Source organism: Channa argus, chromosome 18 (assembly GCF_033026475.1).
Source record: "Channa argus isolate prfri chromosome 18, Channa argus male v1.0, whole genome shotgun sequence".
NCBI classification, from domain to species: domain Eukaryota; kingdom Metazoa; phylum Chordata; class Actinopteri; order Anabantiformes; family Channidae; genus Channa; species Channa argus.
Window position 1 is genome coordinate 6829379 of NC_090214.1, and position 27782 is coordinate 6857160.

General features: G+C 40.2%; 2 protein-coding genes across 7 annotated transcripts; both read right to left on the bottom strand.

Moving 5' to 3' along the window:
• Positions 1–1300: 1300 nt before the first annotated feature.
• LOC137103939 (urea transporter 2-like) lies at positions 1301–6602 on the bottom strand. Of its 6 annotated transcripts, none has more exons than XM_067484699.1 (10): positions 5934–6602; positions 4457–4573; positions 4146–4335; positions 3809–3937; positions 2840–2969; positions 2681–2740; positions 2397–2544; positions 2074–2208; positions 1937–1986; positions 1301–1837 (listed from the first exon to the last, which is right to left on the bottom strand). In XM_067484699.1, exons 2-10 carry the CDS (start codon positions 4566–4568, stop codon positions 1571–1573), a joined length of 1221 nt encoding a protein of 406 aa, XP_067340800.1. In that variant the 5' UTR covers positions 4569–4573; positions 5934–6602; the 3' UTR covers positions 1301–1570. The 6 variants fall into 6 exon arrangements, with proteins under 6 accessions (XP_067340800.1, XP_067340801.1, XP_067340798.1 ...); XM_067484700.1 differs by having other exon boundaries at positions 1301–1768; positions 4457–4576; XM_067484697.1 differs by having other exon boundaries at positions 4457–4576.
• A 148-nt stretch (positions 6603–6750) lies between these two features.
• thbs4b (thrombospondin 4b) lies at positions 6751–20126 on the bottom strand. Its single transcript, XM_067484696.1, has 22 exons — positions 19782–20126; positions 16756–16953; positions 15841–16091; positions 15640–15742; positions 15413–15495; positions 15262–15313; positions 15025–15176; positions 13778–13915; positions 13505–13582; positions 13241–13393; positions 13020–13124; positions 12829–12936; positions 12295–12454; positions 11084–11202; positions 10879–10931; positions 10569–10762; positions 9375–9553; positions 9115–9163; positions 8830–9026; positions 8529–8701; positions 8046–8185; positions 6751–7130 (listed from the first exon to the last, which is right to left on the bottom strand). Exons 1-22 carry the CDS (start codon positions 19858–19860, stop codon positions 7072–7074), a joined length of 2823 nt encoding a protein of 940 aa, XP_067340797.1. The 5' UTR covers positions 19861–20126; the 3' UTR covers positions 6751–7071.
• Between the last annotated feature and the right edge of the window lie 7656 nt (positions 20127–27782).

The window sequence follows — 27782 nt, forward strand, 5'->3', positions numbered from 1 at the left end:
CTATGTGACTGTGTGACCAGCTTTCATCCTTCACAGGTTCGGCTTTGTCTCACTCTCCCCATGTTATGGTTTGTGGGAGCAGTCGGTGCCTGCAGGGGACTCGAGAAGGTGAATCACACTGCTGTGAGCGCACAGCACCCGCACAGGGGAAATTACACCAACTTCTTCTTGCATCCTCCCACTTCCAGCACTTTTCTCTGTCCTTCAAAGGTCACTGTATGAATCAACGCTGTGTGAAAAGCCAAAGAAAGATCCACAGACTGAGGTCACTTTTACCTACAGGCACCATTACATTAGACAAAATAGTATCAGCAGCACTTATGAAAGTTTCACGCTGTGGTGCCATAAGAATATGAAAACAGAAAATGGTTTGATTCTACTACTTTAGGTGTTAGGACTCAAATGAAGGGCAGACTGGAAAAAAGAAATGTACATATACATTCAAGAAACATAAACAGTTTTATAACAAGTCGTATTTTTTTCCCCGCACAAGAAAATTTGATGTCTTCATTTTCAATTTCTTCCCCTACCCTTGTCTCACACCTTCGTCCCCGATGTACCACAGCTCCCACTCATTTCTAGGAGTGTGACTGTCTCCTATCTGTCCAACTGGCTAGACTTAATGTGCCATGTGCCTCGGTGCACTAGATACACAGACAGGCAGATGGCAATCACTAAGACACATAAATAGTGTATGTAAATGTAAATATGAATGCAGACACAGACCCAGACGAGGCTCGGTCTGTTTTATCAGCTGTCGTCTTGGAGGCTTGTTTGTCACAGAAATCTTAAGCTGCTTGCTTGAAGGAAAAGGGGAAGGGTTGTCATCAAAAGAAGGGATGAATATAGATAATACAACAAACGGAGAGAATGTCAGGAAATGTGAAGAAGTTGCAGCAGATGTGCAAAAAAAGTGCTTTTGTTAAACCGTGTTATTTCATGAGATAGAGAGAGAGAAAGCATGAAACAGAACGATGGGTAAAGTGAAATGGTTAGAGAAAACAATAGGGCAGATTGGAGTACAGAAGGCAGTGATAGATTATGCCTGGCAAAGAAGAGGGTGTTTGTGGTTGGGGGCACTTTATGAAATCTCCGCTACAGCTCGCTGTCTGCACTGATAAAACGCTCTGCTGCATTTAAATCACCAGCAAGAACAAAAACTGCTGTTAACTCCTTTTATCTGTGCTGCTTTGTAGCTACTGTAAATCAAAAGCTAAACACAAAACTGTCTGTGCCTGCAAAGATAAACATTTATTAAAATGCATGGTAATGCTGACGAATATAGATTCTCAAAAATTGGGTTCTTTCATTTAAATCTGCTCAGTGCTTCTCTCAGTGTCATCAAGTACATGCACAGTGAGCTTTTCGTGGAAAGTGCTGCCCTCTGCTGTGTAAGTAGATACACTGCAGAAGAAAATGCGTTATTTAGAAATTACTCCGTAAAAAGCCAGACATTTTATATAACAAATTCTCTTATGTAAGACAGGAAATGCCTAAAGTGTACTCGACAAAAATGTTGAAACAAGTGAACTAGATGCACATCTCAGAAGAGACACTAACTCTGCTCCACTCATACAGATTCACTGCAGCCCTTCTCCCCAACAAACGGGGTATTTGGTCCTTCGTAGTCCTTCAGCGAGGCCTCTTCTTGGCTGCTCCTCTGCTGACTGTGCTGAACTTTCTCTGAGGCCTTTAATTGTTTCTGGTAGCGTCGATTTTCCTCAGGGTACGAGACCACAGACAGAGGCAGTCTGCAGATGGCTGCAATCTCAGAGGAAATGAGGAGGAAGATGAGAGTCGACAAGCAGAAAGGCCACGTGCAGGCCGGTAATGCAAACTGAAAGGGGATGCCATAGGAGAGCAGAGCGTGACACATGGTGTGAGTGTTCAGATGATGCTTATACAGTTTGACTTGGGAAGAAAGTTTCTTACTTACTACAGACATCAGTTTTGAGATCGCTGAAGTCATGTAGGCAGAGAGAAGTGCTGGGAACAAAGAATATCATGTTGTTGATGAAAAACACTTTCTGTGCGGAACAGAAAACAGGCGATTATACTGTTTGTTGCTCTTACCACACATTACTGCCAATAGATGTGTTTGCCATGTTATGACATAGAAGACCCCTCCAATAGCAATGCAGGACAGAGCACTGTTATATCCCCACAGTCCTGAGTAAATATCCTTGTGAGCAGCTGCCAGAGCAAGTCCTGCACCACATATCAGAGGACAGCACAATATTCTCCATTCAATATATCTCATATTACCTATCTATAAATGCACAATAAAGCATTATTAGATAAAATGGCTTAGTCTAATCACCACAATGCAATTTGGCCTTTTGAAAAGCCATTTGTAGCTTTGGCAGTCACTGTGTTTCTGTGCAAAGTCTTTTTACCAGACATCATGCCAGCAGCAGATCCCACCATGGCATGGAAACATATAATTGGTGAGGAGAGCAGCAGGGCCAGGAGGATGAGACCTCCTGTCCAAGGACTGTCGCAGCCATACACCTGGCCAACACCAGCTGGCACCGACAGGAATAACTGCGAAAAAAGTTCATCCATTTACTTACAATTAGCACATTTTATTCATTAAGGTAAAACATGTGCAAAATAGCCTCTGTAACGATTGTGTGCAGACCTTTAAAGAGCTATTGGGACATTATCATTCCTGTAATACCTGAAAGACACTGAGGCTTTTCATTGAGTCATTCAGAGGGATTTTCGGCTGGATATCCACCTGAAATTGTAGAAAAAATAGGTTAAATATTTGTAGCTTGATTTGCATGTAGCCACTGTGAATGTACATTCAAGCGTGTGTAGAAGGGTTGTACTGTACCTCAGGAAAGTAGGGGTGATGGACTCCTGTAGCTGCAATGTGCAGGTACACCAAAATATTAAAGGGCAGAGTGACTACTGGGAGGTCCCATTTGTTGGCAACTGAGGACAAAGCACTTGAGACAACTGGGCTGTGGACAGAAAGGCACATAGTATCCAACATGGTAACTGACCTCATAAATCCAACCAACCCCACAAACATGGATTTGCTACTCTAATCTTACAGTTTTGCGTATTATACACATGGCACTAACTACAGTAAGTCCACGTTGCAGTGCAACAACACGACGCGGGGTTGTTGGTGAGCCTGTGTCAGGAGCGCTCATAATGAGTGTGTGTGCTTCTGGTGCTGCCCCTGGCAAATTCAGAAGGTGGTTTGTTAAGTGTAAAGCGCAATGTGAACTGGTCGAATTTAAGGGGTGAAATCAGTTTTTATAATAAACAATTCTGAAGAAATTGTAATTATTAATAATGTATTCAAAGGTGCATCTATATTTTGGTCACAGTTGAATCCATTCAGAGAATCCCTGGGAATGAATGTCACCTCCATGACTTTATTTTTTGTTTGTGCGCTCTATCTACTGCTGGCAGTTATTGGAGCTTTACTTCATTACAATATGTGAACATTAAATGTTGTTTTGACCGTTTTAAAACTAGTTTGTAAGCGACAGCATTTTCAATTAGCTGATGTTAATTTTCTAGGTGAAAGCTGTCATTTCAGTCAGTAACATTGATTACTCTATAGAAATGAGAGATTTTTAAATGGTTGCTTTGCCTTCATTCTTGTAAACTGCTTTGTGCAGTTAGAGTGAGAAGTGAGAAGATCAATTTAGGATTTCTGATGGCTGAGGTTGAATGTGGTTCCTGGCCCTCACTGCTTGCTCTTTGTTTGTGTCTTTCCTTTTTATCGTATGCACGTTTGTGTTTGTGGGCAATCAAATCTGATTAGTCTTTATAGCAGAACACTTACCACAGCATGGACATGAAGATATTTGGCAGTAAAAGCCACCAGTACCAGCTTCCATTGGCAGAGAAAACAGCCATCAGTATGCCAACCAAAGTTCCATTGTAGCCATATAAACCGGCTGATACGGCCTCCCTGAGGTGAACGTGACAGATGTAGACAACATAAGTGCAAAACACAGTTAAATGAGATACAAACTGCTTAAATAGCACAGTGTGAAAGCTTAACAAAGTGTAGCCCCAGGGAATAGAATTGAGAGAGACAGTAGTCATAGCTTTGTGGTAGGAAAAATGTTTTTTCTTCTATATTGAAGTCATATAAGAATAATGGAATGGCCTCTGACCTGTTTTGTTGCAGCACAATTGCAGACACAGTGGAAACCAAAGTACCCAGCAGGCCATTCAGAGCCCACCAAGGGTTCTGCAGGAAGAGGCCCGCCGTGATCAAGAGCCCACTGAGAGGGTTGTTAACAAATATCACCTGGGCGATCCCACGGAAAATCCAGTCCACCAGCTGGATTACTATAGACTGTTCTATTGTAGATAGATAGCGATGTTAGTTCGTCGAATGCCAAACGGAACAAAATTCCATAAATATTAAATTTATAATCATTCAAATTCACTGCATTTTCACAACAGACAGATCATCACCTACTTTTCACCCACTCTCTACAGGTGCGCATGTCCCCAGTGAAAAGCTGCACAGCTCTGAAGAAAAGGGATTGAGCTGAAGCTTCCTCGTGTGAATGCTGGTTGTTGTTGTCCATACCTGCTGCTATGAGAGTTTATCACAATTGCCAGGTTAAATATAATCACGCAACACCGGTTTTAGTGCTGATAGACTGTAGGGCTGTATTAGAAAATTACTTGGGATACTGCATTTTTAGCCACACACAGCAACTTTTGTCCAGGGTGAAAACCTTGTTAACTGTTGGATGATAGTTTCCAGAGTCTGAATCAGTGAGTTTTGCCGGACCCAAAGTCTTCATCTAGTGCCATTGTAGCATTATCATCACTTTTTCATCTGCCCAGTGTGACAGATTGTCACGAAATATGTAAAGACACCAAGGATACAGTATAACGTACTCTTCGGTGATCCCCTGACTCTTCTTCTGGCATTACGTTATGAGTGATGATTAATATAATAATGGACGCTGATATTGTCAGGCATTGTTATCCACCCTTCCTTCCTTCGCGTGCAAATTAGACAAGTGGATGCTGCTCAGCACGCAAACGTTACTCCCTTAGGAGGAAACACTCCTAATGACGAAGTGTGAGCTGAAATATAAACCTTGCTACATGTTTGCTGCATAGTTTCCTTTTCTTTTTATCTTTATATATTTTTTGAAGAAGTGATCAAAGCAGATTTCCAGAAGAACTTCACACTGTTACCGTCAACATTGTCAGTCACAGTTCTCTGCATGAAACCTTCGGCGCGTTTATGTTGTTCAGTGAGCAGCAAACCTCTTGATCTTTTCAGCTCTGCTGGCAGCATCTTTTTCTTCTGTGCTACAATCAATATGGAAGCTGCTGGAGACAACTCTGCAGCAACTTCTTATATAGGCTAAAGGGAAGCGATGAATAACGTCTCTGGTACATTATAATCTCACAAACAATTTGTCCGGAGCCAGAAACTGTTCATCTTCAAAACATCATGTTATTATGGTTTTAACAAACTTTGATTACTTGATTATTGCTTTGTTTGCGAGTTGCTTGTTTGATTCATTCATGTTAGGATGAAAATAAGTTAAGCGGTGCCAGAAACTGTTCATCTGTGCTTTTGTGCTAATTGAAATTTGCAAAGTTTAGGTGCAATATGATATGAAACGCTGAGATATTTTAATTTTAACAATCAATCAATCGGCTAAAAACAACACATTCAGTCAATGTGTGAACAAACTGAATTTGCGAAAACCCTGCTGTATCTGCTGAATCTGGTCAGCCTGATTTCTTAATTCATAAAATGCCCAACATAGAGTCAAGTAATAGAGTGCATACCATGCCGATATCAATTTTTCCAGTTACATAATATTATTTCTGATTATTACAATAGCAAGCATTTTGAGTTGAAGATTAATTACAGATCTGTTCTACAAGTTACCAGCTAAGCCACTGAAAGAATACGTACATACTTGATTAAAAAAGCCAGAATCTTGATCATGTTATGCAGCTGCTTCTTCTTCTTCTTCTTCTTTATCTTCTTCTTCCTCCTTTCTTCTCTATGCTACAGCCTAAAAAAGCTCCCTTTACATCTCTTTTCTGGAAAAACTCTGCCTGGAGCAGAGAGTTTCTCTCTTCATCTCAGCAGCTAATCTTCTTAATAGGAAAATATTTCCGGCTCAAGCAAAACAGGATGTGTTTCTGGAGTAACACATCCTGAGTTTAAAGGAGAATGTGCTAATTACACAAGGATGCAGAAAAGGATTGTTATGAGCGGTTGTTTTCATGCCTTCATGTGGTTTCTCTGGAGCATGCATGCATTTCCTTTGCAAAATAAACACTGGTTACATAAGAAACACATCTAAACATCAAAACGTGTAAATCATAATATTACCTGATGATATGACCTTCTAAATAACTCAACACAGGATTTCAACATATTTTAAAAACCTTTATGTTGGAAAGGTTTATGGCTACATACATATGAAATGATCAAAATCTTAAGTACAGAATGATGAAAGGAGAAAACGAAAGCACAACTGAGCTTTAAGTTAAACATCTACAGTAAGAATCGGAAATTTGAGTCATACAAAACTGTCCATTCACTCCACAAAAGGAGCAAAAATACCACGTTGATGGTTAAACACAATACAATACGACCCCTGTGTGATCGAATGAGGTTGATGCAGAAGACATGCTGCTGCTCTTTTACTGATGAACATGGGTTAACATTTTCTCAATAACTGCTGTGTGGAATCGAATTATAACGAGGTTCTTTGAGTTTTGTAAAAAAAAAAAAAAAAAAAAAAAAAAAAACAGCCTTTTTTGTTGAAGATGTCACATTTTCTCATGTTATTTTGCATCATGTTTGAAAAAAGTCTTTACAACGTACAATATTTTGCATAACGAGCTCAGCTGGAGCCTTTAAAAGATGATTAAACGGAAGAGTAATCAGACGTGCTAATATGCACATACAGTACAAGGATAGTGATCACACATGCACAGAAACTGTACACATCAACACACAAATAGACCCTCACACACACACACACACACACATACACACTCAACAATCTCTGGAGATCTGGTGTACTTGCTTTATATTTGACTTTAGAGTGAGTCAATACCATGTTGAGCGCTGAACTCCTGGAAATCATCAGGGATGGTGTCTGTGGAAGAGAGAATGTAGGGCTCAATGCGACAAGCTCAGAATCTAAAACCGAGAGAGGCCAAACTGTCTCGATTCTCAGCTGTGGTCTGCTTTATGTAACAACAAGATAATATTTAATAATAAATAATAAACCTTTTCAGACACAAGTATTTAGAGAAGATGTTTGATTCTGCTGGTTGTGCTTTGAGGTAAGAGCTAATATCAGCACGATAATACCCTTAAAAAGGTGATACTAAGAGATTTGATTTTCGCAGGTATACAAATGGCTTTCATGTTCACATAATAACATGCTAACACATGCTAATTAACACTAAATCAATGCAAGGCTATGGCCTAAGGAATTATTTGTTAAAAGATTTGTGTATATTTTAAAATTAAAGATTTGACCTGATAATGGCACTAGATGAGATGTTAAAAGATGATTAATTTGATACATCCTCTGAAGAACATACATGTCTGAATTAAGTTGGAGCAAAGTAGTTCATATTTCGAGGCACAGTGTTAGGTGTGTGGCAAAATAAAAAAAAATAAAAAACAGCACCGAAAAAAATAAGTTCTAGGATTTTGTCACATTAAAGCTACAATTTAGCTGTAGCGTGAGAATCCAAAACCCATTCACCCAGGGCATCTAAAACTGAAGCCCTGGGTAGGTCAAAGCCTGTGACGCCTCATAGACATGCAAAAGCATCAGCACATGGTGCACAGTGTTTGACCTTTTCTGATTGGTTACAAGAGCTAAGCTCAATCATAAACCTATAGAAATCAATATTTCTGCCAGTGCTGTGCTATAAGTCTGTGTCACGAAAGGCGGCAACAGCACCTTTCTATGGAGCACATCTCTGCTAAAATATTTAGAAAAGTGATACATCCTGTAGCTTCAGGGAACAAAAGAATAACATGAGTGGCTTCTCACCATTGCAGCGGTATTTGAGATTAGACCAGATGATGTTTTCCTGAGAGAAACAGAACACACCAAGTCGTCCTCCCCTCATGGTCGTGTCAATAGTTACACCGGAGTCTGCAACCAACTCCGATCCCTCATAAAACCGCGCCCTAAACAAAAGACCAGAGGTGACTTCTATTCTCTTTTTAAACTTTGTTTGTGTTCTACTTTTGACATTTAGGAAAATACACTTTCGCTTCTTTCTGAACATTTGTATAACAATCATATCTAGACATTACCTTTGAAATTACTGCCAGGAGATGGTTATTTAGCTCCCCTGACTATATGCTAAGCTGCTCTGTGCTGCTCTAGTTTCATGTCTGCTATTTTATTGTCTAACGCTTAGGAAGGATGCGAATAAGTGTAAATTCCGAAATGTCAGACTGTTCCTGTAAACCACATAAATAAGCAGATTCAGCATAGGACATATTTGTAAAACAGCTTTTGTCGTACCTGATATATCCAACCTGTGGGCGGTGCTGCAGGTACCATCGGTAGGACACTTTGTCCTTCCAGCCTACATTTCTTGGGTCCTTCCACAGCAGACGGACCTGGTCATTGGTGTCTCCTGTGTGCCACAGTGAGTTTCTCAAGTGCTCTCCAGGTCCTGTTGTGGACTTCACAGCCTGAGGAACAGACACAGAGATGTGAGGAGCAATGGAGACAGACAGAAATGTGGAAAATATATCCACAGTTTGGATGATTGTGACTGATGATTGTGAGATTTGTGGCTGACTTTGTGACGTGACTGTACCTTAAGCTGGATACCGGGCTCAGCAACAGCTCTGAAGGGTGTTGCCTGCCAGTATGTTTGTTCAGTCTGCTTCCACATCACCACGTAGAAGGAAGACGAGTCCTGGTAGCCAAAGATGAAGCCGGCGTAGTCGTCATCCGTCACTGTATTAACATGAAACGTCCCCTCGAAGTCCACTCCACTGAAGGCCGTGTAACCTAACAACAGAAAGTGGCATGAATTTGTCCATTATTTTTGTTCAGGTGGGATTCTTTATAAGAGTATGTGTCCAGATATTTATCTTACCAACAGCAAGTCCTGGATCACTATTCATGGTCTGAACGATTTCCATTCCCTGTGTAAAAATGAGTGTTGTTAATGATGAATTTTGCACATTGATGTCTTTACTTAGGTATCAAAAGGGCAGAGAACAGATTCCGTGTTTCCTCCCCGTAGGTTCTCCTCTATGAGGGACTGGTCTCACATGAAAATATTGATTATATATTGATCTTTAATATATGTAGTGTACATAAAGATGAAAGCTTAAGAACCTTTAGTAATCTCACCTGGTTCAAAACAACCCAGTTGGGGTCAATCTGAGCATCACCCTCAGGGTCCAACACCACAGTCTGATAGGCTCTGAAGTCTGTCAGGGTAATCTCAGCATTCTCAGGACAATTGTCAATTCTGTCTATCACTTTGTCCTGGTCAAAATCAGACTCACACACGTCTCCAACTCCATCACCTGAGGGACAACAGAGTGCGGGTTAGACTGCCTTAAATGTTTATGTCATTACAATGTTGTCTTATTGTTTTTGAACAGGACGTGAGGGAAGACATTTTTACGTCGTGAGAGTCTTTTGCTTCTTTTAAGAACCAGTTTGTTTTTCATTTAGCAGCAATGAGGAGATTTTAGACTTAGACCTTCTCCAAAAATGTCAAAAATATGGCTCTTTCTGAAAGAACGTGTCCTTTAGAAGCTGTAGAGCTGCAAGGCCAGAATACAAAACATCCTGCTATGAGCCAGATTAAGTCTTTTCTTAAAGCAATAGTCACGTTTTAGCAAAAGGACAAGGCTGAACTGCCTGTTGCATTCAATTAATTTTGATGGACTTGTGTGGAAGCTCAGTCTGGTCTGCACCCCGCTGTGAGTGGGTTTTCTGAATTAGAAACTGCCATGCTGCATTTGCCATGGTAAAAAATGGTGGGATGTAGTCTCTCCGGCACATTAAGTGGTGTTATGCAGCTCTGCTTTTTATTTATCATGTACTATGTGAAATGAAGTGTGGACTATTGAATGGAAGGAAACAAATTGCTGAAAATGTTCTCAGTATTAGAATCACAGTTGACAATGAAGATACCTGATGAAACAAGCAAATGCATGAACAGAGAGAGGTCGGTCAGGACAGAGCTGATCACACAGAGAAACCCTAGAGGACTTTCTCCTCTCTACAACTCCCTGACTGCCCATCAAAGCTGCCCTGACATTCACTTCCAGCAGACACTCTCCCTGACTTCACAGCCCATTTTTACACACAAATTGCCATATGGATGCAACAATTGCCACATAATGTTGCTTGTTCTCTTGAGCAGAGATGGTGTAAAACCGGGACTCAAAGATTGCATGCAGTCAGTAACAGTCCAGCGAGAAATTGGACCCTGAGATGAAATTATGAACATATCAACTTAGGATATGAACAATAATATCTGAATATTACTGTAAACTCTTGTCAATGTGAGGCGTGATGTCTTTGACTCACTGTTGTCGTCAGTCTGGTCAGGATTCGCTACCAGCCGGCAGTTGTCTGGTCCTGGTGGTTTTACGTCCGGGATCCCGTCATTGTCGTCATCATCGTCACACTCGTCACCAAGCCCGTCTTTGTCAGTATCTAGCTGGGAGCTATTGATCACGAATGGGCAGTTATCCTTGGTATCCTGGTGACCATCACCGTCACTACAGAGGAAGTGATGAGAACATGATGTAAATAAAAGCTGTAGCACTTGTAGTACTGATAAAAACACTGAATAGCTACAGTACAAGTTAACACGGAGGCTGTAATCGTATTCAACCTGTCTTGGTTTGTGTCACAGGAGTCTCCAACCAGGTCGTTATCAATGTCAGACTGAAACAGAGCAAATATGTAAAACCTTAATTTGAAACGCTGTTGTTAGATGTAATGGATTACAGGATTTATATGAAAATAAAAGGTGGGGAAAGTGAAAATACTTTTGTGCAGGTGCCACAGATCAATTCATCTATTTGGCACTGACTAACCTGGTTCGGGTTAGGGATGTCGGGGCAGCTGTCGCAGGCATCTCCCACTCCGTCTCCATCCCTGTCCAGCTGGTCTCTGTTCTGGACACGTTGGCAGTTGTCCAAGAAGTTCTTCAGGCCTGATTGCCCAGAGTGGATGGTTATTATCATTTAGCAGTGAAGCCACTTCTAAATCCTTTTACAGCAGCGAGTAAAGAATATTGTCAATGTATAATTATAGCATTGTCGAAGAAGGAACGTACTGAATAGCTGAAGAGCTACCTTTGCAGTACCATTTAGTGTAGTAAAATAGACCATATTTTTATTGCAATTTATTCTTATTCTTTTTTGCTCTTCATTGGCATTTTACAGAATATCTATCAATCAGTCAATTTGAACAATTATGTAAAAAAAAATCACATAAAATATTAAAAACTGTTTAGTTGCAGCCCTGTATAAAACTAAAAAAATCTTATTTCCCAGTTAAATTACACACAAATATGGGTGTTGCCAAAATGTATTGCAGTGATACAATCATTTAGTGTTAACTGATTTGATAGATTTGAATTAGTTTCTGATTTCTAAAATCAAAGTTATGTTTTAATGTAAGTAGGACTAAGTAACTGAGTCATATATTGATGATGATTGAATGCGTAGAAATCCAATAAATTCATGTTACTGTGTGATCTCAGCTGAGTAATTTTATAGCATGTTGTTTATAACATCACCACTGGGCTGCACTGTTGCACTTGCTATGTAGGTGCACAGTAGTTTGTGTGCAGAAGCTACTTTTCATTCATCGCAGGGAGGCAGCAGCAGCACCAAAATCGCATAAAGGTCAAGCAGCAGAGATAGAGGGAAAACTATCTTAACTCCTGTGGGGGGTTTTAAGGTGTAATCAGACTGGTGAATGATCAAAGCTTGCGTCTGCTTTGGGGTCTGACGGCCGGTGGTTTTCACATTTATTTCTTTATATATTTATTAAATTTCTGCAGTGCTTTTCCTCAAACAACCCCAAAAAATCGTCTGTGATGTCATTCCCCAACAGTGTTTTGAGAAATATGTAATTTTGTGTGAAGTCAGTCTGAATTAGTGCAATTCTTGTGTAATTTAAGCATGGATCAAAATGTGGAGGACTGAACAGAGCAGTAAGTCGTAGCATCAAACGCCTTCAGTGATGTAGGTTATATAACTATAAGCGTCAGTGTTTGTGATGTAATTTCTCCCCATACCATCTCCATCCATGTCGTCATCACAGGCGTCCCCCTTGCCGTCGCCATCAGTGTCTCTCTGGTCAGGGTTCTCCACCATGCGGCAGTTGTCACAAGCATCACCATGGCTGTCCTTGTCGGTGTTCTTCTGGTCCATGTTGGGCTTCAACCAGCAGTTGTCCTGAGACAGACAGAAACATGCGAAAGTCTCACTCACAGCGAACCGTATGTGTTTGTGTTTTCTCTGAGCAATAATGATGGTTTAATTATTGATTAAAGACGTGGTTTAACATTTTGCTGAGATTGAAATGAGAAGTGCTTTTATGTTTCTGCAGTAAATACGAAGCTGCCAGAAGCCCGTCAGCTTAGCTTAGCATTAAGACTGGAAACAGAGGGACAGAGTGAGACAGTCCTTGTGCTAATCTAAGCTTCTGACCTGTATTAGACTAAACATGTATTTAATGTATGTAATCTATGTAGTTAATCATAAAACAATCACAATGTGCTGCCCCTGTGTACTGGATATTTTCAACTTGTGAAAACATTTCCACCAACCTGCACATTTGGAATACCATCACCATCTGCATCATCATCACAAGCATCTCCATGACCATCTCTGTCTGCATCCTCTTGGCCGGAGTTTGGAACAAAGACACAGTTGTCCTGTGAACACATTCTAATATTAAAAGGGATTTCATTCACTCGGTGAAGCTGCATTTGCCGAAAGCTTACTACGCTTTCGTTACCTTTTTACAGTTCATATCCTTGCATTTGAGTTTCTCATCTGGGTATCCATCAATGTCGGTATCTTTCCCGCAGAGGTACCCGTTACCGGCCCAGCCAATTCCACACTGACAAGACAAATGAAACTCTTCAGAAAATCCGACAGCAAGTAAGTTGAGATGTGCTTATGTATAGCTTATGTGAAGGTAGCATATAAAAGTGTGTGAGTGGTGTGAAATCCTACCTGACAGGAGATGGAGCCATCTCTTTCTAACACACACTGGGCGTTGATATCACAGGGATTGGTCAGGCTGTTGCCGCAGCTGATCTCCGGCTTACAGCCCTTCACCTGATCTCCTGTGAAACCTGTCTTACAGCTGCCACAGTGATAGGAGCCCTGTGCAGGAATGATAACAGCACTTCATAAGCTTATTTGGACAGCAGTTAGAAAGCTGCACAAATTAAATAACTGTCCCAGAGCCCAGCTGATATGTTATAGAAATCATACCACGGAGTTGTGACAGATCGAGTTTGCAGTGCATCCTCCATTGTTGGGTCCCTTACATTCATCAATGTCATCACAGACCTGTGTTGTGCAATAGAAATGTAAGATGTGAAAATTACACTTTACCTTCCTACTTTTCTTTGTCTAATTGTTCTAGTAATTACTGACAAGTAACATGTCCTCCTTGACATATTCTGTAAACAGCTATTAGGCATTCCTGTTTTATTTTTCTTTCATATTGATATTGTATCATCCATATTTTATCTACTCCTTTACCTGTTTGTTGGTTTGAGCAAACACGATGCCAACACCCTCCACTGGAAGACCTACGTAGCCCAGTGGACAGGCATCACAGCGAAAGCCCGGGGCAGTGTTCACACACTTCACTCCAGGGAAGCAGGGGTTAAACTGGCACTGCAAAAAGGAGGACATGAACTGTGCAGAGGCTTCAAAATGTATGGGATTCTTAGAGGGCTTCTCCCCAAAAGCTTCTAGGTTTAATTTTTGCTCATGCAAAACAGAGAATGCTGAAGGGGCCAGTCCTTAGAAAGGAGGTCAGTGCAAACACACATATGCACACTTGAACTTCCAGTTTTATGAAGACCTCAATTTGCAACAGCCATAAGTTAAAGTTCACAAAATTCCTAAACTTTTACCTTTACCTGCAGCTTTGGTCCCAGCCAAATTTATATAACATTGCTGTGTCTTTAGAACCTGATTGCCAATCATGGTCATTTTGCCAGGTTTTTTGTCTAAATTAAAAAAGTCTGTGAAATGAATTATGGACCAATTGAGACATCATTTTTAAATTATTCAAACTATTTAAAATTCATATGTCACCTCATTCAGAACTCAAGTTTAAAAAATAAATTCCTCTGTATGCAATCATTTCAGACATTTACAAATACAGAGCATCAAATAATGCATCACCATGACCTTCAGCAGGTCCAAGATCATAGCTACTTGTTAGAATGCAATTCCACCTCACTTTTGTCTAAAATCTCTCTGCTGACAATATTGTGGATAAGGGCAAAACTACCTGTCCAAAAAACAAATAATACATACTAATGCTCTAATAATCTAAACTACTAAATACTGTTTAGTAGTAACACTAGTAACACAGTGTAGTAACACAGTTTTTGCAGCAACACACAGAAGCCCACTGTCTCATTACAGCTATAATGCTAAATTATAAGTGCAAAAATGTTGTTTTATACACAGACAGTTGTGTCACAGAACAATGCTAAATGCATGCAAAGTGGATGCTACAGTTCAAAGATGTTCCTTTCGGCTCCTTTCCGTGTAAAGTGAGAGTAACTGGTGGATTTCACAAAATGACGTTTTTCATTGTGATAGTGATGCTATTTTGTCATCTGGGTATACATGAATTAAATATTTAAATTTTTAGACCAACTTTTCCTAACATCAAAATAACAAGGTTATAATTAAATAGAAGTTTAAGATTTCTTTACTTTGCAGCCAGGTCCAGAAACACACACGCACACACACACAATGAGTCATACCTCGTCCACATCATCGCAGTTAAAACCATCGCCTGTGTACCCATCAGGACAGGGTCCACACTCAACACCATCCGCTGTCTCTATGCACATGTTGTCACGGAAACAGACACCTGGGCCACACCTTGGTTTTACCACCTCGTTGCCACCAAGACCTTTAACAGAGAAAACATATTGATATTTTTATTACAGTCATTAAGCACCACAATTTATAGTGAGCACGTGACTGTTTTATCTTACCACAGGCCTGACACTCTGAGATCGTGTTTCTGAGAAATGAGGTCTCTTTAACCTGCAAAACAGTCAAACATAAGCAGGTTAGATGCAGATGGGAGGTCAGAGTTGATGAAGCAGAGATTATATGACCTCAGGAACAGTCAGAGGTATTGACCTGCTGAATGAGGACATCTTTCAGCTCATTTATCACTTTTGTTAACTCCAGCATTTGATTGGACAGCTGCTTTGTGTTGACCCCTAAAAGAAAGACGCAGTTTGTTTGACTAAAGCAGTGGTGAAGTCATTCTGACTAACTAACTAGTTTTTTGTACATCTGAGATTGTTTTCCTGGGAAACATTTAGCTGTTTCCAAGGGCATTTTCTCAAAAGCAAGAATCTTACCCAGAGTTTGGACAGAGTCTCTTTGTTGGAAGTGGCAGTCTTGTAATGAAGCAACATTCTCAAATGTGTCTCCCACCACAAGCTTGAGCTCGTCTAAACTCTCCTGTTAGAAACCAAACCAAAGTGCACAACTGAGTCATTTGGAAACCTGCAGAGCCATTACATATTCATTATTGTATGGAAATACAAGTGATGGGTCACCTGCTCTCTGGCTTGCATAGTCTTTAGGTCCACTATACCGTACTCTGCTGGCAAACCCTGGAAGGCAGCAGGGAGATCCCTGACCGTCTCCACCAGCCTGCAGTCCAGATGCAGCTCCACCCCACCTGGCCCCTGCTGCTGCAGTCCCCGCAGGTGGAACAACAGTCGGTGTTGTTGGCCATCTGCCAGCACCAGGTTGTTGAAGGTTACTGAACTCATCCTCTTGTCACTCCGCAGGTAGCGTAACACAGCTATTAGAGGACAGAAAAGGGAAAGAGGCAGCAGTGACAGCAAAGGAACGATAACAGGGAGAAATAGAGGAGAAAGAGTTTATGGCCTCATTTACTGGAAAATATTCATCAATATTACAAAGACTAAAGGCACTAGTGGCTGTACAATTTATTCTGTATACTCTCTATACTGTATATTCTCCAAATTAGGATACTAATTAGCACTAAACACAAAGTATAACTTAGGTTGAGTGGCTTGGATTTGCAAGAATTTTGCAATGAGTTTTCAGTTTTTGTTGGCTTTATTATAGGGGTTTGTAGTGTGTGGTGTTTTACTGGTGTTTTGATATTTTGCAAAAAGGGGTGCAACATTTGAACACAGAAAACATTTCAAAATCAAACATTTACATTTCTTTTTGGTTCTATTTAAGTCTTCTCCAAATTTCAAGGGGAATATATGGATCCACTACCTTCACCAGTCGTTTGCTAACATTGTCTGCTTTTTTGGTGCTGCGATTTCTTAAGAGCTTCTTCTCTAAAAGCCGACTATTTGAAATTAAATTGATGAGAGTGGTGATAGTGAACCAAAACAATGAGCTAATCACAATACAACACAGTGACTGATATTATAAAACTACTGATTTACAGCATTAAATTGTGTCAGAGCTCTTTCATGATCTCCTACCTTTGTTGAGCTTCCCCATCACAGTGAACTCAAAGTATTTGCTGTTGTCCCTTGGGTTGTACAGGGCAAACACAGTGGTTCCGGACTTGGGTTGCAGCTTGAAGGAGGTCAGGATAAAAGCCTCATTCACTCCTTGCTCAGCCAGACCCCCCTGCAGCAGGTCTGGCAGGCAATCAGGTGAGGTGAGCAGATCATAAACTGTTGACAAGGATGGAAAAGCAAGAAGCAGCAAAGCACATGAGTAATGGATGATGAGATATGAATATTTACAACCTGCAGCCACGTAAACACATCCTGAGCTGACAAGATGATGATGTTGACCCAGTGTTTGTTGGTCTTGTCAATCAGTCAGAACAAACTTGACAAACAAAGTTGGCTCAGAGAAATCACAACAAGGTGGTTTTCAAAATGGGAGTTATGTACTCTGAAGGCATGTTTGTAATTTTTGATAAGATCTGTATTGCTGTGAAGCTGTTCAGCTGATAAAATATATATGTAATAATTTTCAGCGACATGCAGAGAGACGCATGGGAGAATTTAGGCATATCTCCTGACAGGCTGTTTAGTGCGAGTGAAACGCCAGAGAGACACTTGCACTCATGTTTAGCCTCTTCCTTTTAATAAAGTTACTTGGGAGCTGGACAGGCCATGCGAGGATGTGCAGTGAATCTCTAGTTCACTATCTGCACACACCATGAATACACAAGTACCCTCAAGCAGTGGGCAAGTCCTTCTTTTGTGAGGGAGCAAATGCTTCCAGAGACTTGTCCATGTCAACCAAGATTGGGAAGTGTGTTTAAGGAGGAGATCTCGTTTTTGTTCTTATAGTTATTGTTCTTATTTGTTCTTATACTTGTTCTTATACGTCTGTCCCCTACCACCTTCAAACAGCACAAAAGAAATAAACCTCATTGCACACTTGCTGTACAAACATACAAACTAGCACATAAAACACACAATCCTGCTATTCTTAAATCTTCTGGACAGAGGGCTATGTGGAGGTCAGGGTCGTCTTACTGCAGAGATCAGGAAAAAGTGCCTCATTTCACCCCCAGATTAACCTCTGATTTCAAGCTTCATAAAACCAGCTCTGCCTACAGCCATAAAGAAATTCAGCATATTATCCTCTGCCAAACACCAGCATACAAATCTGTCACGGTTATAAATTACATACTATAAGAACTACAAATGGTGGACATTCTTCACTTTAATGCTTAAGAAAAGCTTTATATGTGACAAGCTGTGTGATATTTTAAAGTTGTATGTTTAGAAGTAAACCACTAGCAGTAAATTGAAGGATTTGTACTATTAACATCAGCATGTAACATCAACAGTGACATCACACTTTAGCAGTGTATATAGTAGCTAATATGAGGAGAAGTATATTATATTTTGGGATGGAAAGTAGTTTGATAATAGTAATGTTATGCTTATGGTGACAAAAAACAAATTGAGAAAACTCAATTTGTTTTTTTTATTTTATTTAAACCTAAGATGTATTTTCTGGGGTCACTCGCTTTTTAACTGCTCTGCTACACTGTGCCTAGTCTGTCTGCTGTTTGATGCTGAGCAAGTAGTATAAAGTGGCTGATTTGAGGATTTTTCCCCCCTGAAAGTTGCCTGCTTTGGCTGAAAGATGTGCTATGAGAACGAATAAGACAGCTAAACAATGAGTTGAAAGTCATAAAGCCAAGCTGCACATTCAGAAGATGATTCTCTGTGGGCCCATACTGGAAGTAACTCATTTTCCACATTGTCATTTGATGCTCTTTTTATATTGTTATTATAAAAGAAGAGATGATAGCCACTTTAAAGATAAGCTTAAGTAAGCAGTGAGACTTTATCCACAAAGTCAAAAATGTGTTTCAAATTCCAGTGACCGCAGCTCCTGGTGAAGTCATCGTGGTGACATTGATATCGATGAAAACTAGCTCTTACTAAAAGCTTACTTACACAGCTCCAAATTGGTCTCTCTCCTTTTGAGGACAGTGAATTCCAATCATGCTGACAATGAGCCATATGCAAGGGAAATGATACACGTTAAACTCCATTAATCTGGACTTGTTTAATACATAACATAAGGCAGCTATTGGCAAAAGATAGTCGGGATTAATGGGTGCATGAGCGGTGTGTCATCAATCAAGGGAGGTGATTTGGAAGAAGCTGATAAACCGTAAACAATGATATTGTTGTCTTGCAGCTCTTCTTTGGGTGAACTCATTCGTGTGCGAGTGTGAGTCTGTGTGTATATGTGACTTGAAGCACAATACCGAGCCCAGATCATATCTGATGATTTCCATGTGTGTGACCCAGCTGGGACTTTGTTTGAATTAATACGAGACAGAGAGCTGAACCTCCTGCACTTAGGTAATCAACGGGATGCAAATGGGTGGATGAAAATAAATAAATAAGTAAATAAAAACAGGATGACTTTACTTTTGCACAGAGGGTGGGTGTATTAAACTGTCTACTTATTTTCTGTATCTTTGTCTACCTCCTGTCACAAACACAAAAATGTATTCAACTTTACTAATGGTGAAGATATTAGCATTTTATTCGTACCTCAGTGATTTTTATACGTCATATCTAATCCTTTGTGTTCCTTGGGTAAGAATATGATGTTCTCTTTCACAGTGTCTGTTTTAAACATTATACATTGAACTCATACATATAGTATGTTAAAATACCCAGTGGTGAAGCCATTAAATCTTTTTTGACAGATAATGAAACTGGAGGATTGCATCAAAAGCTGGATGTCAGAGGAATCCACCGTGCAATTAAAATCAAAGACATCTTTCCATGTGTGTGTGTGTGTGTGTGTGTGTGTGTGTGTGTGTGTGTGTGTGCAGAAGTTTCAACAGAAACAAAACATAAAAAGATGATTTAGTTTCTTAAATCTTTGTCATCCCCCGCAGCAACCAAGTCTCTCGTAATCACCAATCAATATGACACACTTTGCAAAAACTGTAATGACTTTGAATTACTGATATGAAAAGCAAGTTAAAGCACTTCAAATTAACACTCACCCAAAGCCTGGGCTTCTGCATAGGAATACAGACTTAATAGCAGTGGCAAGGCCAGAATCAGGGTCGTCCAAACACCCATTTTGTCCTTCCAACTGTTCCCGGATCAGCCGCTTCCCTGTAGTGACTTATCAGTATGTGGCACAGACGCAGTTTCCCGTATGTCTGCGTCGACTGTGACTGGTGCAGTTATGCCCTTGCTTCCTTTTTGAATTAGAAGTGTGGCAACACGGTCATGTTAAATCTAATAAAAGCTGCGGATAGTTCCGGACATACTTTTGTGTTTGTGTGTGTAAATGTGAAGAGAGGATCACAGGAGTCTCTCTGAGGGAGGAGCATCAGGACCAGGACCTGCTTTTAAAACCTTCCTCAGACGGCCCCATATAGAGAAGGAGTGACCTGGAGAGGCTACTGCATTCCCTCCTACTGGCTGCTACTTACTATTCCCACAGGCTCCTATACAAATGTAATGTACATGAGCAACTTTCACTTGAGTCCAGGAACTCACGTTTGGGCTCTGGAATTTCAAGTTTCAATCCAAACTGGAATATTTTTAGACTGTTGAGTTCATGCTGGAGGTGAATTACTGAAAATGTGTTTCCCACCTTCAGCAAATAGACTTGTAGTATTTTATTCCCACTCTGAAACACAGGGAGCTCTTGCCCTTTCCTTGCTGGGATCACATGTGACACCTTTCCTAAGTGCCCTTGCTTCCCCCCTTCATCCCTGGGCAAAGTCAGGAAATTAGCCCACGCCTTAACAACCGACCGGCAGGGCTTCAGACGGGCTACTGGCTCACACGGCCCCCGGGTCGTCAGCATGTCTGGCACCACGAGACTCACCACATTTGGAAGAGAGGAGGAGGGTCAGGTCTTAATGATGTTTATTTTTCCCTCTTTCTTTTGACTCTTCTTTTGCATCTTATTTGTTTAAAGCCACCTTAACCTCATTCCATGGGCAAGAACACTGAGCAATAAAAAAATAAAAATACAGTGTGCGCATTAATGATGTGTGAGCCCTTTATTAATTCAATAAAAGCCAAGTCTCAGTGGCTACAAGATAATTTCCTACTTAAAAAGATAAACACATGTATCCATAGCAACAAACAGCAGCACATGAGTCATATTTTCCGTATGTGTGCCACAGGTGTTCATTGCGGTTAGTCTGAATTGTCCTGCTGATATAGACTCCATCCACTCAGCAACAGGAGTTTTATCTGCCCTCCAATTGGTTTGCATAATGATCCTTTACAGACGTTTTGGATCACAGAAAGCCCCACGGACCTCCGTGCCTGGTCGGCGGCAGCTGCGGCCAGGGGCTCACCAGACCACATTAGCCTGCTGGAGGACCGGGGCTGAGTCACATCATGATGTGGTTGTTGAGGTCAGACCGTGAACGCTGCAGCTGGCCCGAAGATACAACCAAACCACAAATGTGTCTGACACCATCTCCTGACTATTTTTATTCTTGACAGAGATACGACCAAATCCTGAGACTCTTACTTTTCATTTTGGGAGCTTGTAAGAGACACCGAAGATTATAGCATTGCTGTCACCACAATGACAGGAACATGCACAGTGTTACCAATCAGTAATATGCAGCCAACCTGAAACTGTGGTTTTATGCTGCATAAAAAATGGTATAAGTGGTGTCTGTGCTTTCAGGGAATATCTGACAATTATAATTTTTTAAAAACTTTAAACAGATACAGACACACAAAGGGGAAAAATGAAAGCCACTACAGCATGTTGTATACGGATGGCAGGATATTTTACTGTAATTCAAGAAGATATATGGACATGACCTACAAATATTTGATTAATAGAGTTTATGCTCATCAATTCCGCAGAGGAGATTCAATCTTCCAAAAGTTTTGTTTTACGTGTAGTCTCAACATTTAACTCATTATAAACATTGCATTATTTTAAGGTCAAGTGGTTTGTGTTGTTCTTCTTCTTGTGGTTGATTATCAAAATATCATTTTTGGATGATTGGATTTGTTTGTCAGTTACTTTATATGCTGTGCAGAACTGTTTATAGGATTTAAGACCATATTGTTCACTGTATTTATTCTGTAGCATTTAACATAAATCCTCTATACAGTACACAAACAGTACACAAATCTGTCATCGTTCTCATCTCATAGCTGAAAAAGATTTACAGATTTACAGGGGGAAAACCTTTTATGGCCGAAGACATTACAGTATTTCTGTATTTAAAAAAATAGCAATCAAACATAATACATGAAGTTCTGTACATCAGTATTTGATGAATGGACCGACTTTTACAACACGGCAAATCACAGCTCGAGGTGACCATAAGTCTCCTTGCTCCTGAGTGTCAAATTGCTCATTACACCATCTTACAAGCTCTGCTCTGTCTTAGCCGATGACGTTATGTAACAGCAGCCAGTTATCAAGTCAGAGGGGTCTGATCCAACACCTCATTAAATCTACAGCATCTATCAAAAAAGTCCAATCTGGCAGAAGGGACACACTCCAAACCAGAAATTACAGCATGAATTTCTGGTATTAGACACACAGTAACTCTGAACTCTAGGCAGAGGCTTAATAAATGGGCCCACACCCTGCAGCATATTGAAAATGTGAACTCTTGAGCCAAATTGGTATGTCATGGTGAATAAAGCTGTTGAGTTTCCTGGAATCGTCTAGCACAGCACAGAGGGCATGAATACAAATTATACGTTAAACATTCACATTCAACGTTGATCAGAAAGTTCACTCTGAGGAAATATGGGATGCTTTTTTTTAAGAAGTGAGACACTTCTTAATTGTAAATTTTTTTTAGTACGTGGCCTTGAGCTACTTAAACCGAAATTCCTGCATTTATTAGAGCTGAATGTGAGTGTAACTCTTAGTCTAGGTTGTGTTTACAAATGAGTTTTTCTCTCGTCCTTAGAAACCGACTTTGGAAAAACATAGACACCCATTAAAACCATTGCTGTATTTTTGTTCAATTTCATTTACCTGACTCAATGTCCTACCTTCATATTTCTCTGTAAAATCATTCAAAATGTTGTGGACACAGTAACATAAACCCAACACCCTTCTCAGAAATACATAGCTGTTATGCCAGAAGATTGATGATAGGTGCACAAAGGTATTCTCAGAAAAGCCTCACTGTGATGGAGGAACATACTGTTTCTAAAACAACAATGTGGTTTTAGTGTCTCCCAAAGATTTCTCAATATTACGCAAGGGTATGTAATGAAGGCCTCCACAATGCCGCCAGTAGATGTTGCGACTGATGGTTTTGCCATATGTAAACTATGAGTTCATTCTCAGACTATCCCAGAGTATCCAGCTGCTCCTTTAGTCACTTACGTACACAGCTGGATGCGTTTACACTCACTCACTCCATCTCAATGCATGTCTCACCTACACCTACACACTTCATATTGTAGATGGAGACTGTGGTAAATCATCTCCAACCTTCCTCTCTTTCCCCTGACTCCTTGAGCCACACTAGCAGCACGGCTCTATGGCAATATAAATCCACCACGTTGGCCCGGGGAGAAATATCTCAACATATACAGGCTGAATTACCTTGACAGGATGAATATTTGCATATTAATGTCTTTGGTGATCTTTTGACTTTTCATCCTTCCTTGTCATCTGGTATAAATTTACCCTGCGGCTGCAGAACTGATGGCATACCCCATGGATGGGGGCTCACCATCTTTTCTTATCAGTCATTTTAAGTTTCTTTGTGGTAATTCGTTTTGATTGTTTTAGTCATTTAAAACACAGTTAATTGTGTCATTTTGTTTCAGTTTTTTGTTATTTATGATTGTTTTTATTTTGTTTTTAGACATTTTTGATTTTAGTTAAGTCATTTCTGTCTGCCATTTTGCACCTCTATTGTTTTGAGCTCTTTCAAAAAAGAAAATATTAGATTACTTTCAGAGTCTATGATCCATGGCCCCTTCACCTCTCGGCCTCCTGGACTTGTGCCCGGTAAATTCAGTTATTTATTCACGACATTCCTTCTTCAACTTTAATGTGCTTTGTGTTCAGTGCCAGAAGCTAATGTTAGTCTGCTAAATAAAATTAAAAGTTAGAGGGTGATCACAGCAAATTGTTGCATAATCACTGCATGCACCACTTGTGGCCAAATATATAATTTCTGCTGAAATGCTGATCTTATAGATGTAGTACAAATGTTTGCCTTCAAGAAGAGGTGGAAAAAAATTTGTTAAATACCGCATGTTGATAACGGCGCACATTTTCAGAAAATGTGAGTGGGGTGAAAAGGCTAGTGTGTGAAAAAATAAACCTTAGGAGTGCAAACCCTGCTCCTTTCTCACCACAGCACAACGGGCCTATATGGTGTGAAGCTGGTCTGAATGTCGGACTGAAGATTTGTTGGAAACATGTCATGGTTCCACAAGCACTTCTTAAATGTCATATTAGCAGTTTTATTTAACATCCAATGAAAAACAGGTAGCTTGTACTATACTCTATGATAAAAATATCTAAAGGCAAAAACAGAAAAACATGTTAAACTATGACATAACTCAACATGTTCTCTATTTGTGGCAAAATATGTACCAAAACAATTGCTTCAGGATTAGAAGCACATCTACAAAACACACCTTCACTGTGGTGAGTGGCTTGTTTATACAGTAGGAACAGCGCTGCATTGTGTTCCACTGACTCTTATTCCAGGTGCTTTCATTAATCCGTCATGCTTTTTGCACATTGAGACCAAGCATGTTGGCACTACAAAAGCTCGGCTTATGGTCGGAAACAACACACAGTGCAAGAGTACACTGGGTCATTTGTTCGAACATAGTACAGTTCATGATTACACTCATCCGGCAATGATTGACTGCTATGAAGCAAAAAGAGGAGCATGCCCAAGAGGCGAAGAGGGAGGACAGCATGTGGAAGCAATTATTGCCCCTTCTTGGTGTGTAATCTGGCACAGCAGATACAAGATGACATGCACATGTTTGGGCACATGATAGGGAGGGGAAAGAAACCCTCACCAAATCAATCATAGGAACTTCTTTCCCTGCCTTGTCAGATGTGAAGCTGATTAGTCAAATTGCTGCTGTGTTCTCACGAATGACAGAGAGGATGAAAAATGCAAGGACCTCTGTCTGAAGATGTCTGCAGCAGGGCATTCCTTTTGCATACTGAATGTCAAATCACATCTGAAGAGACACACTGATTTCCACCTCTAAACATAAATTTGGAATTCATTGAAGCAAATTAATTATTATTTATTTATACATTATTATATTTAAAATATTGCAGATGAATGGGTTTATTCTGCATGCGAATATGAACAGAGATTTTAGAGTATGTTGGTCTGGTGAGCTGAATGTCTGATTTTAGGGAGTACGTCATGCTTTTATGTGGAATTAGAACCTACTATTCACCATTATAAGTGGTTCATTGGGGGGGAATGTGGGTCTCATGTGCTAAAGTGAAGTTACTCGAGACGGAGGCTCAAATTAGTGACCGTGTTTGAATGTCAAAGCACAGACGACGTGCCAGTTTGACTGAATGCTTTTGTTACATCCAGACTCTTTGAAACTGAACTCTCTATTTCCTGTCTAGCACTATAGGAGAAGGAAGATAATGCATTTCCCAGAGAGACAGATGTCCAATCTCTAAAAGTTCAGTCCAGGAAATGAACAGATTTCTTCCACATTCTGTCTCGCCCTCAGTCTTCTCTGCCTTCAACACTTACAAGAGACAAAGCATGAAGTCAAGATTTATGTTTTCTTTTGCATACACAAATGCTCATGTTTATCAGCCTGTTGGACATGTTTCTAAAAGGCCTGTGGAAAATCACATATGGCATTTAGGGCTGTTCACAGGAGTAATTGTCCCTTTTTCTTGGAGGATATTACAGGGTCGACAGATCTCAACACGATTCCCTGCTATTAAGAAGTTGTGAAGGGTCACAGCAACGGTCGTATAATCGTGTGATTTACAACAGCCTGTCCCACCTGTGACTGCATGTTTGCCCCAGGCTGAGGATAAACTTTAAGGGGGGGTAATTCAGGGACAATACTCGGGCTCCTTGGCTATTACAATATAAAACTGCACATATCCTAGCAATGATATGTGGAAATGTAAGAATACCACAATTGTATATTAACCAACAAATGGGTAATAGTACATTCAGTCACATTTAGCCGTATTGTTCATTTTGATTTTTGTCTTCTACGCATTCTAAAGCTGTCGCTATCTTTGTGCACAGTTTCCACGCTCACAGGTGGTGGGTGGATACAGTTAGTCATGTGCAAATGTTAGTACTTCCTCTTTCAATTCCATGTTTGTTTATGAATTTTTTTTAATGTAAAAACCTAATAAAAATCATCTGATCATAGTGGGTCTTGGTAATAGGCACATGCAACCTCAGACATTTGACTGTCATCATTTATTAACAAAAAATTATTAACAAAAATTAAGCCAGAAAGTGGGGGCAATACTCCCTTGCTGCTTCCATGGGATTTTAGAGGGGAAGTTGCAGCCAGGTGTTGCTAATCATCAGCCTTTGATGAACTGATCATCAGCAGGTCTGCAGACGTCTATAAGATTTTTGGCAGTTTGCTGGTCTGGATCATTCAGCTGTGTGTTCAGCAAAATGTGACGAGGTTAAACACATTAGCAATGGTCTTAGAGAAGCAATTGTTGCTGTACATCAATCTGGAAATGGTTATCAAAACCATTTCCAAACAATTTGGAGTTCAGAGTTCTAAAGGGAGAAATATTATTCACAGTTGGAAAGCATTCAGGACCATTGCCAAATTTACCAGGAGTGGGCTCCCCAGCACATTGACCCCAAGGTCAGACCACACAATCAGCACAGAGAAATACACAAAAACTCAAGAACTAGATCTCTGAGCCCACAGCTCTCACTTAACATGTTAAATGTTAAAATCCATGATAGCACAATTGGTCAGAATGGTTTATATGGTAGGATTTCTAGGAGAACATGAGAGAAAAACTGAGGTTCACAAAACTGCATCTGAACAAACCACAAGTCTTGTACCAGGAACAGATAACACCGAAGTGGAGTTGTTTGGCCTTAATGCCCAGTGCCATTTTTGGTGAAAACCAAAATGCACCCACTGTCAAGCACAGAGGTGGAAAAGTGATGATTTGGGCTTGTTTTGGAGCCACAGGAACTGGGCACCTGGCAGTAATTGAGTCAACCATGAACTCCTAGAGACAATTGTGAGGCCAACAGTCCTAAAGCGTGCTTGGAATTGCATCATGCAGCAGGACAATGATGTGAAGCAGATCAGTAAATCCACATTAGAATGGTTAAAAAATAAAGATCAAGTTTTTGATTAGATTAGTCACAGTCCACACGTCAACCTAATTGTAATGTTGTGTCAAGTCCTCAATAGAGCTGCTCATAAGAAAATGCTCAAAAACCCCAATGAACTGAAGCAAAGTTGTAAAGAAGAATGTGCTAGAACTCATCGACAATAATGTGAGAGACTGATGATGTCATATAGGAAATGATTTGTTCAAGCTGCTAAATGTGAATTTTTAGGCTACTGAATCATGGGGGGAGACAGCTTTGCCCAAATATTTTTGGCTTCATTTTTGTTAAATAAATTATGGCACAGGGAAAAACATTATCAATGTTATTTGTCTGAGGTTTTATTTCCGTAGTACTAAGTCCTGCTACATTTACATGATTTTTATTAGGTTTTTACCCCCAAAAAACATAGAACTAAAAGGCTTATCCAACATCCATCCATATCCATATCCAACATGCATGTGTGCATGTGGATGTGTTATGTGTGGGTGTCTGTGAATGGAAACCAGGTGTTTTTGTGCTCTGCCAAGGCAGGCTCCTTGCTGCATCGTCAGCGTGATGTGTCTAGAAGTAGCTTAACAAGCTCTGCAGGACCCTTCACATCAAACACTCTGCTAATGGCTGATAAACTCATTGGGCTTGGTCAGGCCTGACAACAAATGGGCACGTTTACATTGACGACAGAACAGCAAA

Bases quoted from the DNA above. Each gene is read 5' to 3' on its own strand.
- LOC137103939 (XM_067484699.1), bottom strand. From the start codon at position 4,568: ATGGACAACAACAACCAGCATTCACACGAGGAAGCTTCAGCTCAATCC. The intron at 2,741-2,839 runs GTACAGTACAAC...CTACAATTTCAG, and splicing joins ATCACCCCTACTTTCCTGAG to GTGGATATCCAGCCGAAAAT. The intron at 1,987-2,073 runs GTAAGAGCAACA...CTTTGTTCCCAG, and splicing joins TCTATTGGCAGTAATGTGTG to CACTTCTCTCTGCCTACATG.
- thbs4b (XM_067484696.1), bottom strand. From the start codon at position 19,860: ATGGGTGTTTGGACGACCCTGATTCTGGCCTTGCCACTGCTATTAAGT. The intron at 16,092-16,755 runs GTAGGAGATCAT...GTCCTCTAATAG, and splicing joins GATGGGGAAGCTCAACAAAG to CTGTGTTACGCTACCTGCGG. The intron at 12,455-12,828 runs GTTGGTGGAAAT...TGTCTGTCTCAG, and splicing joins ATGGTATTCCAAATGTGCAG to GACAACTGCTGGTTGAAGCC.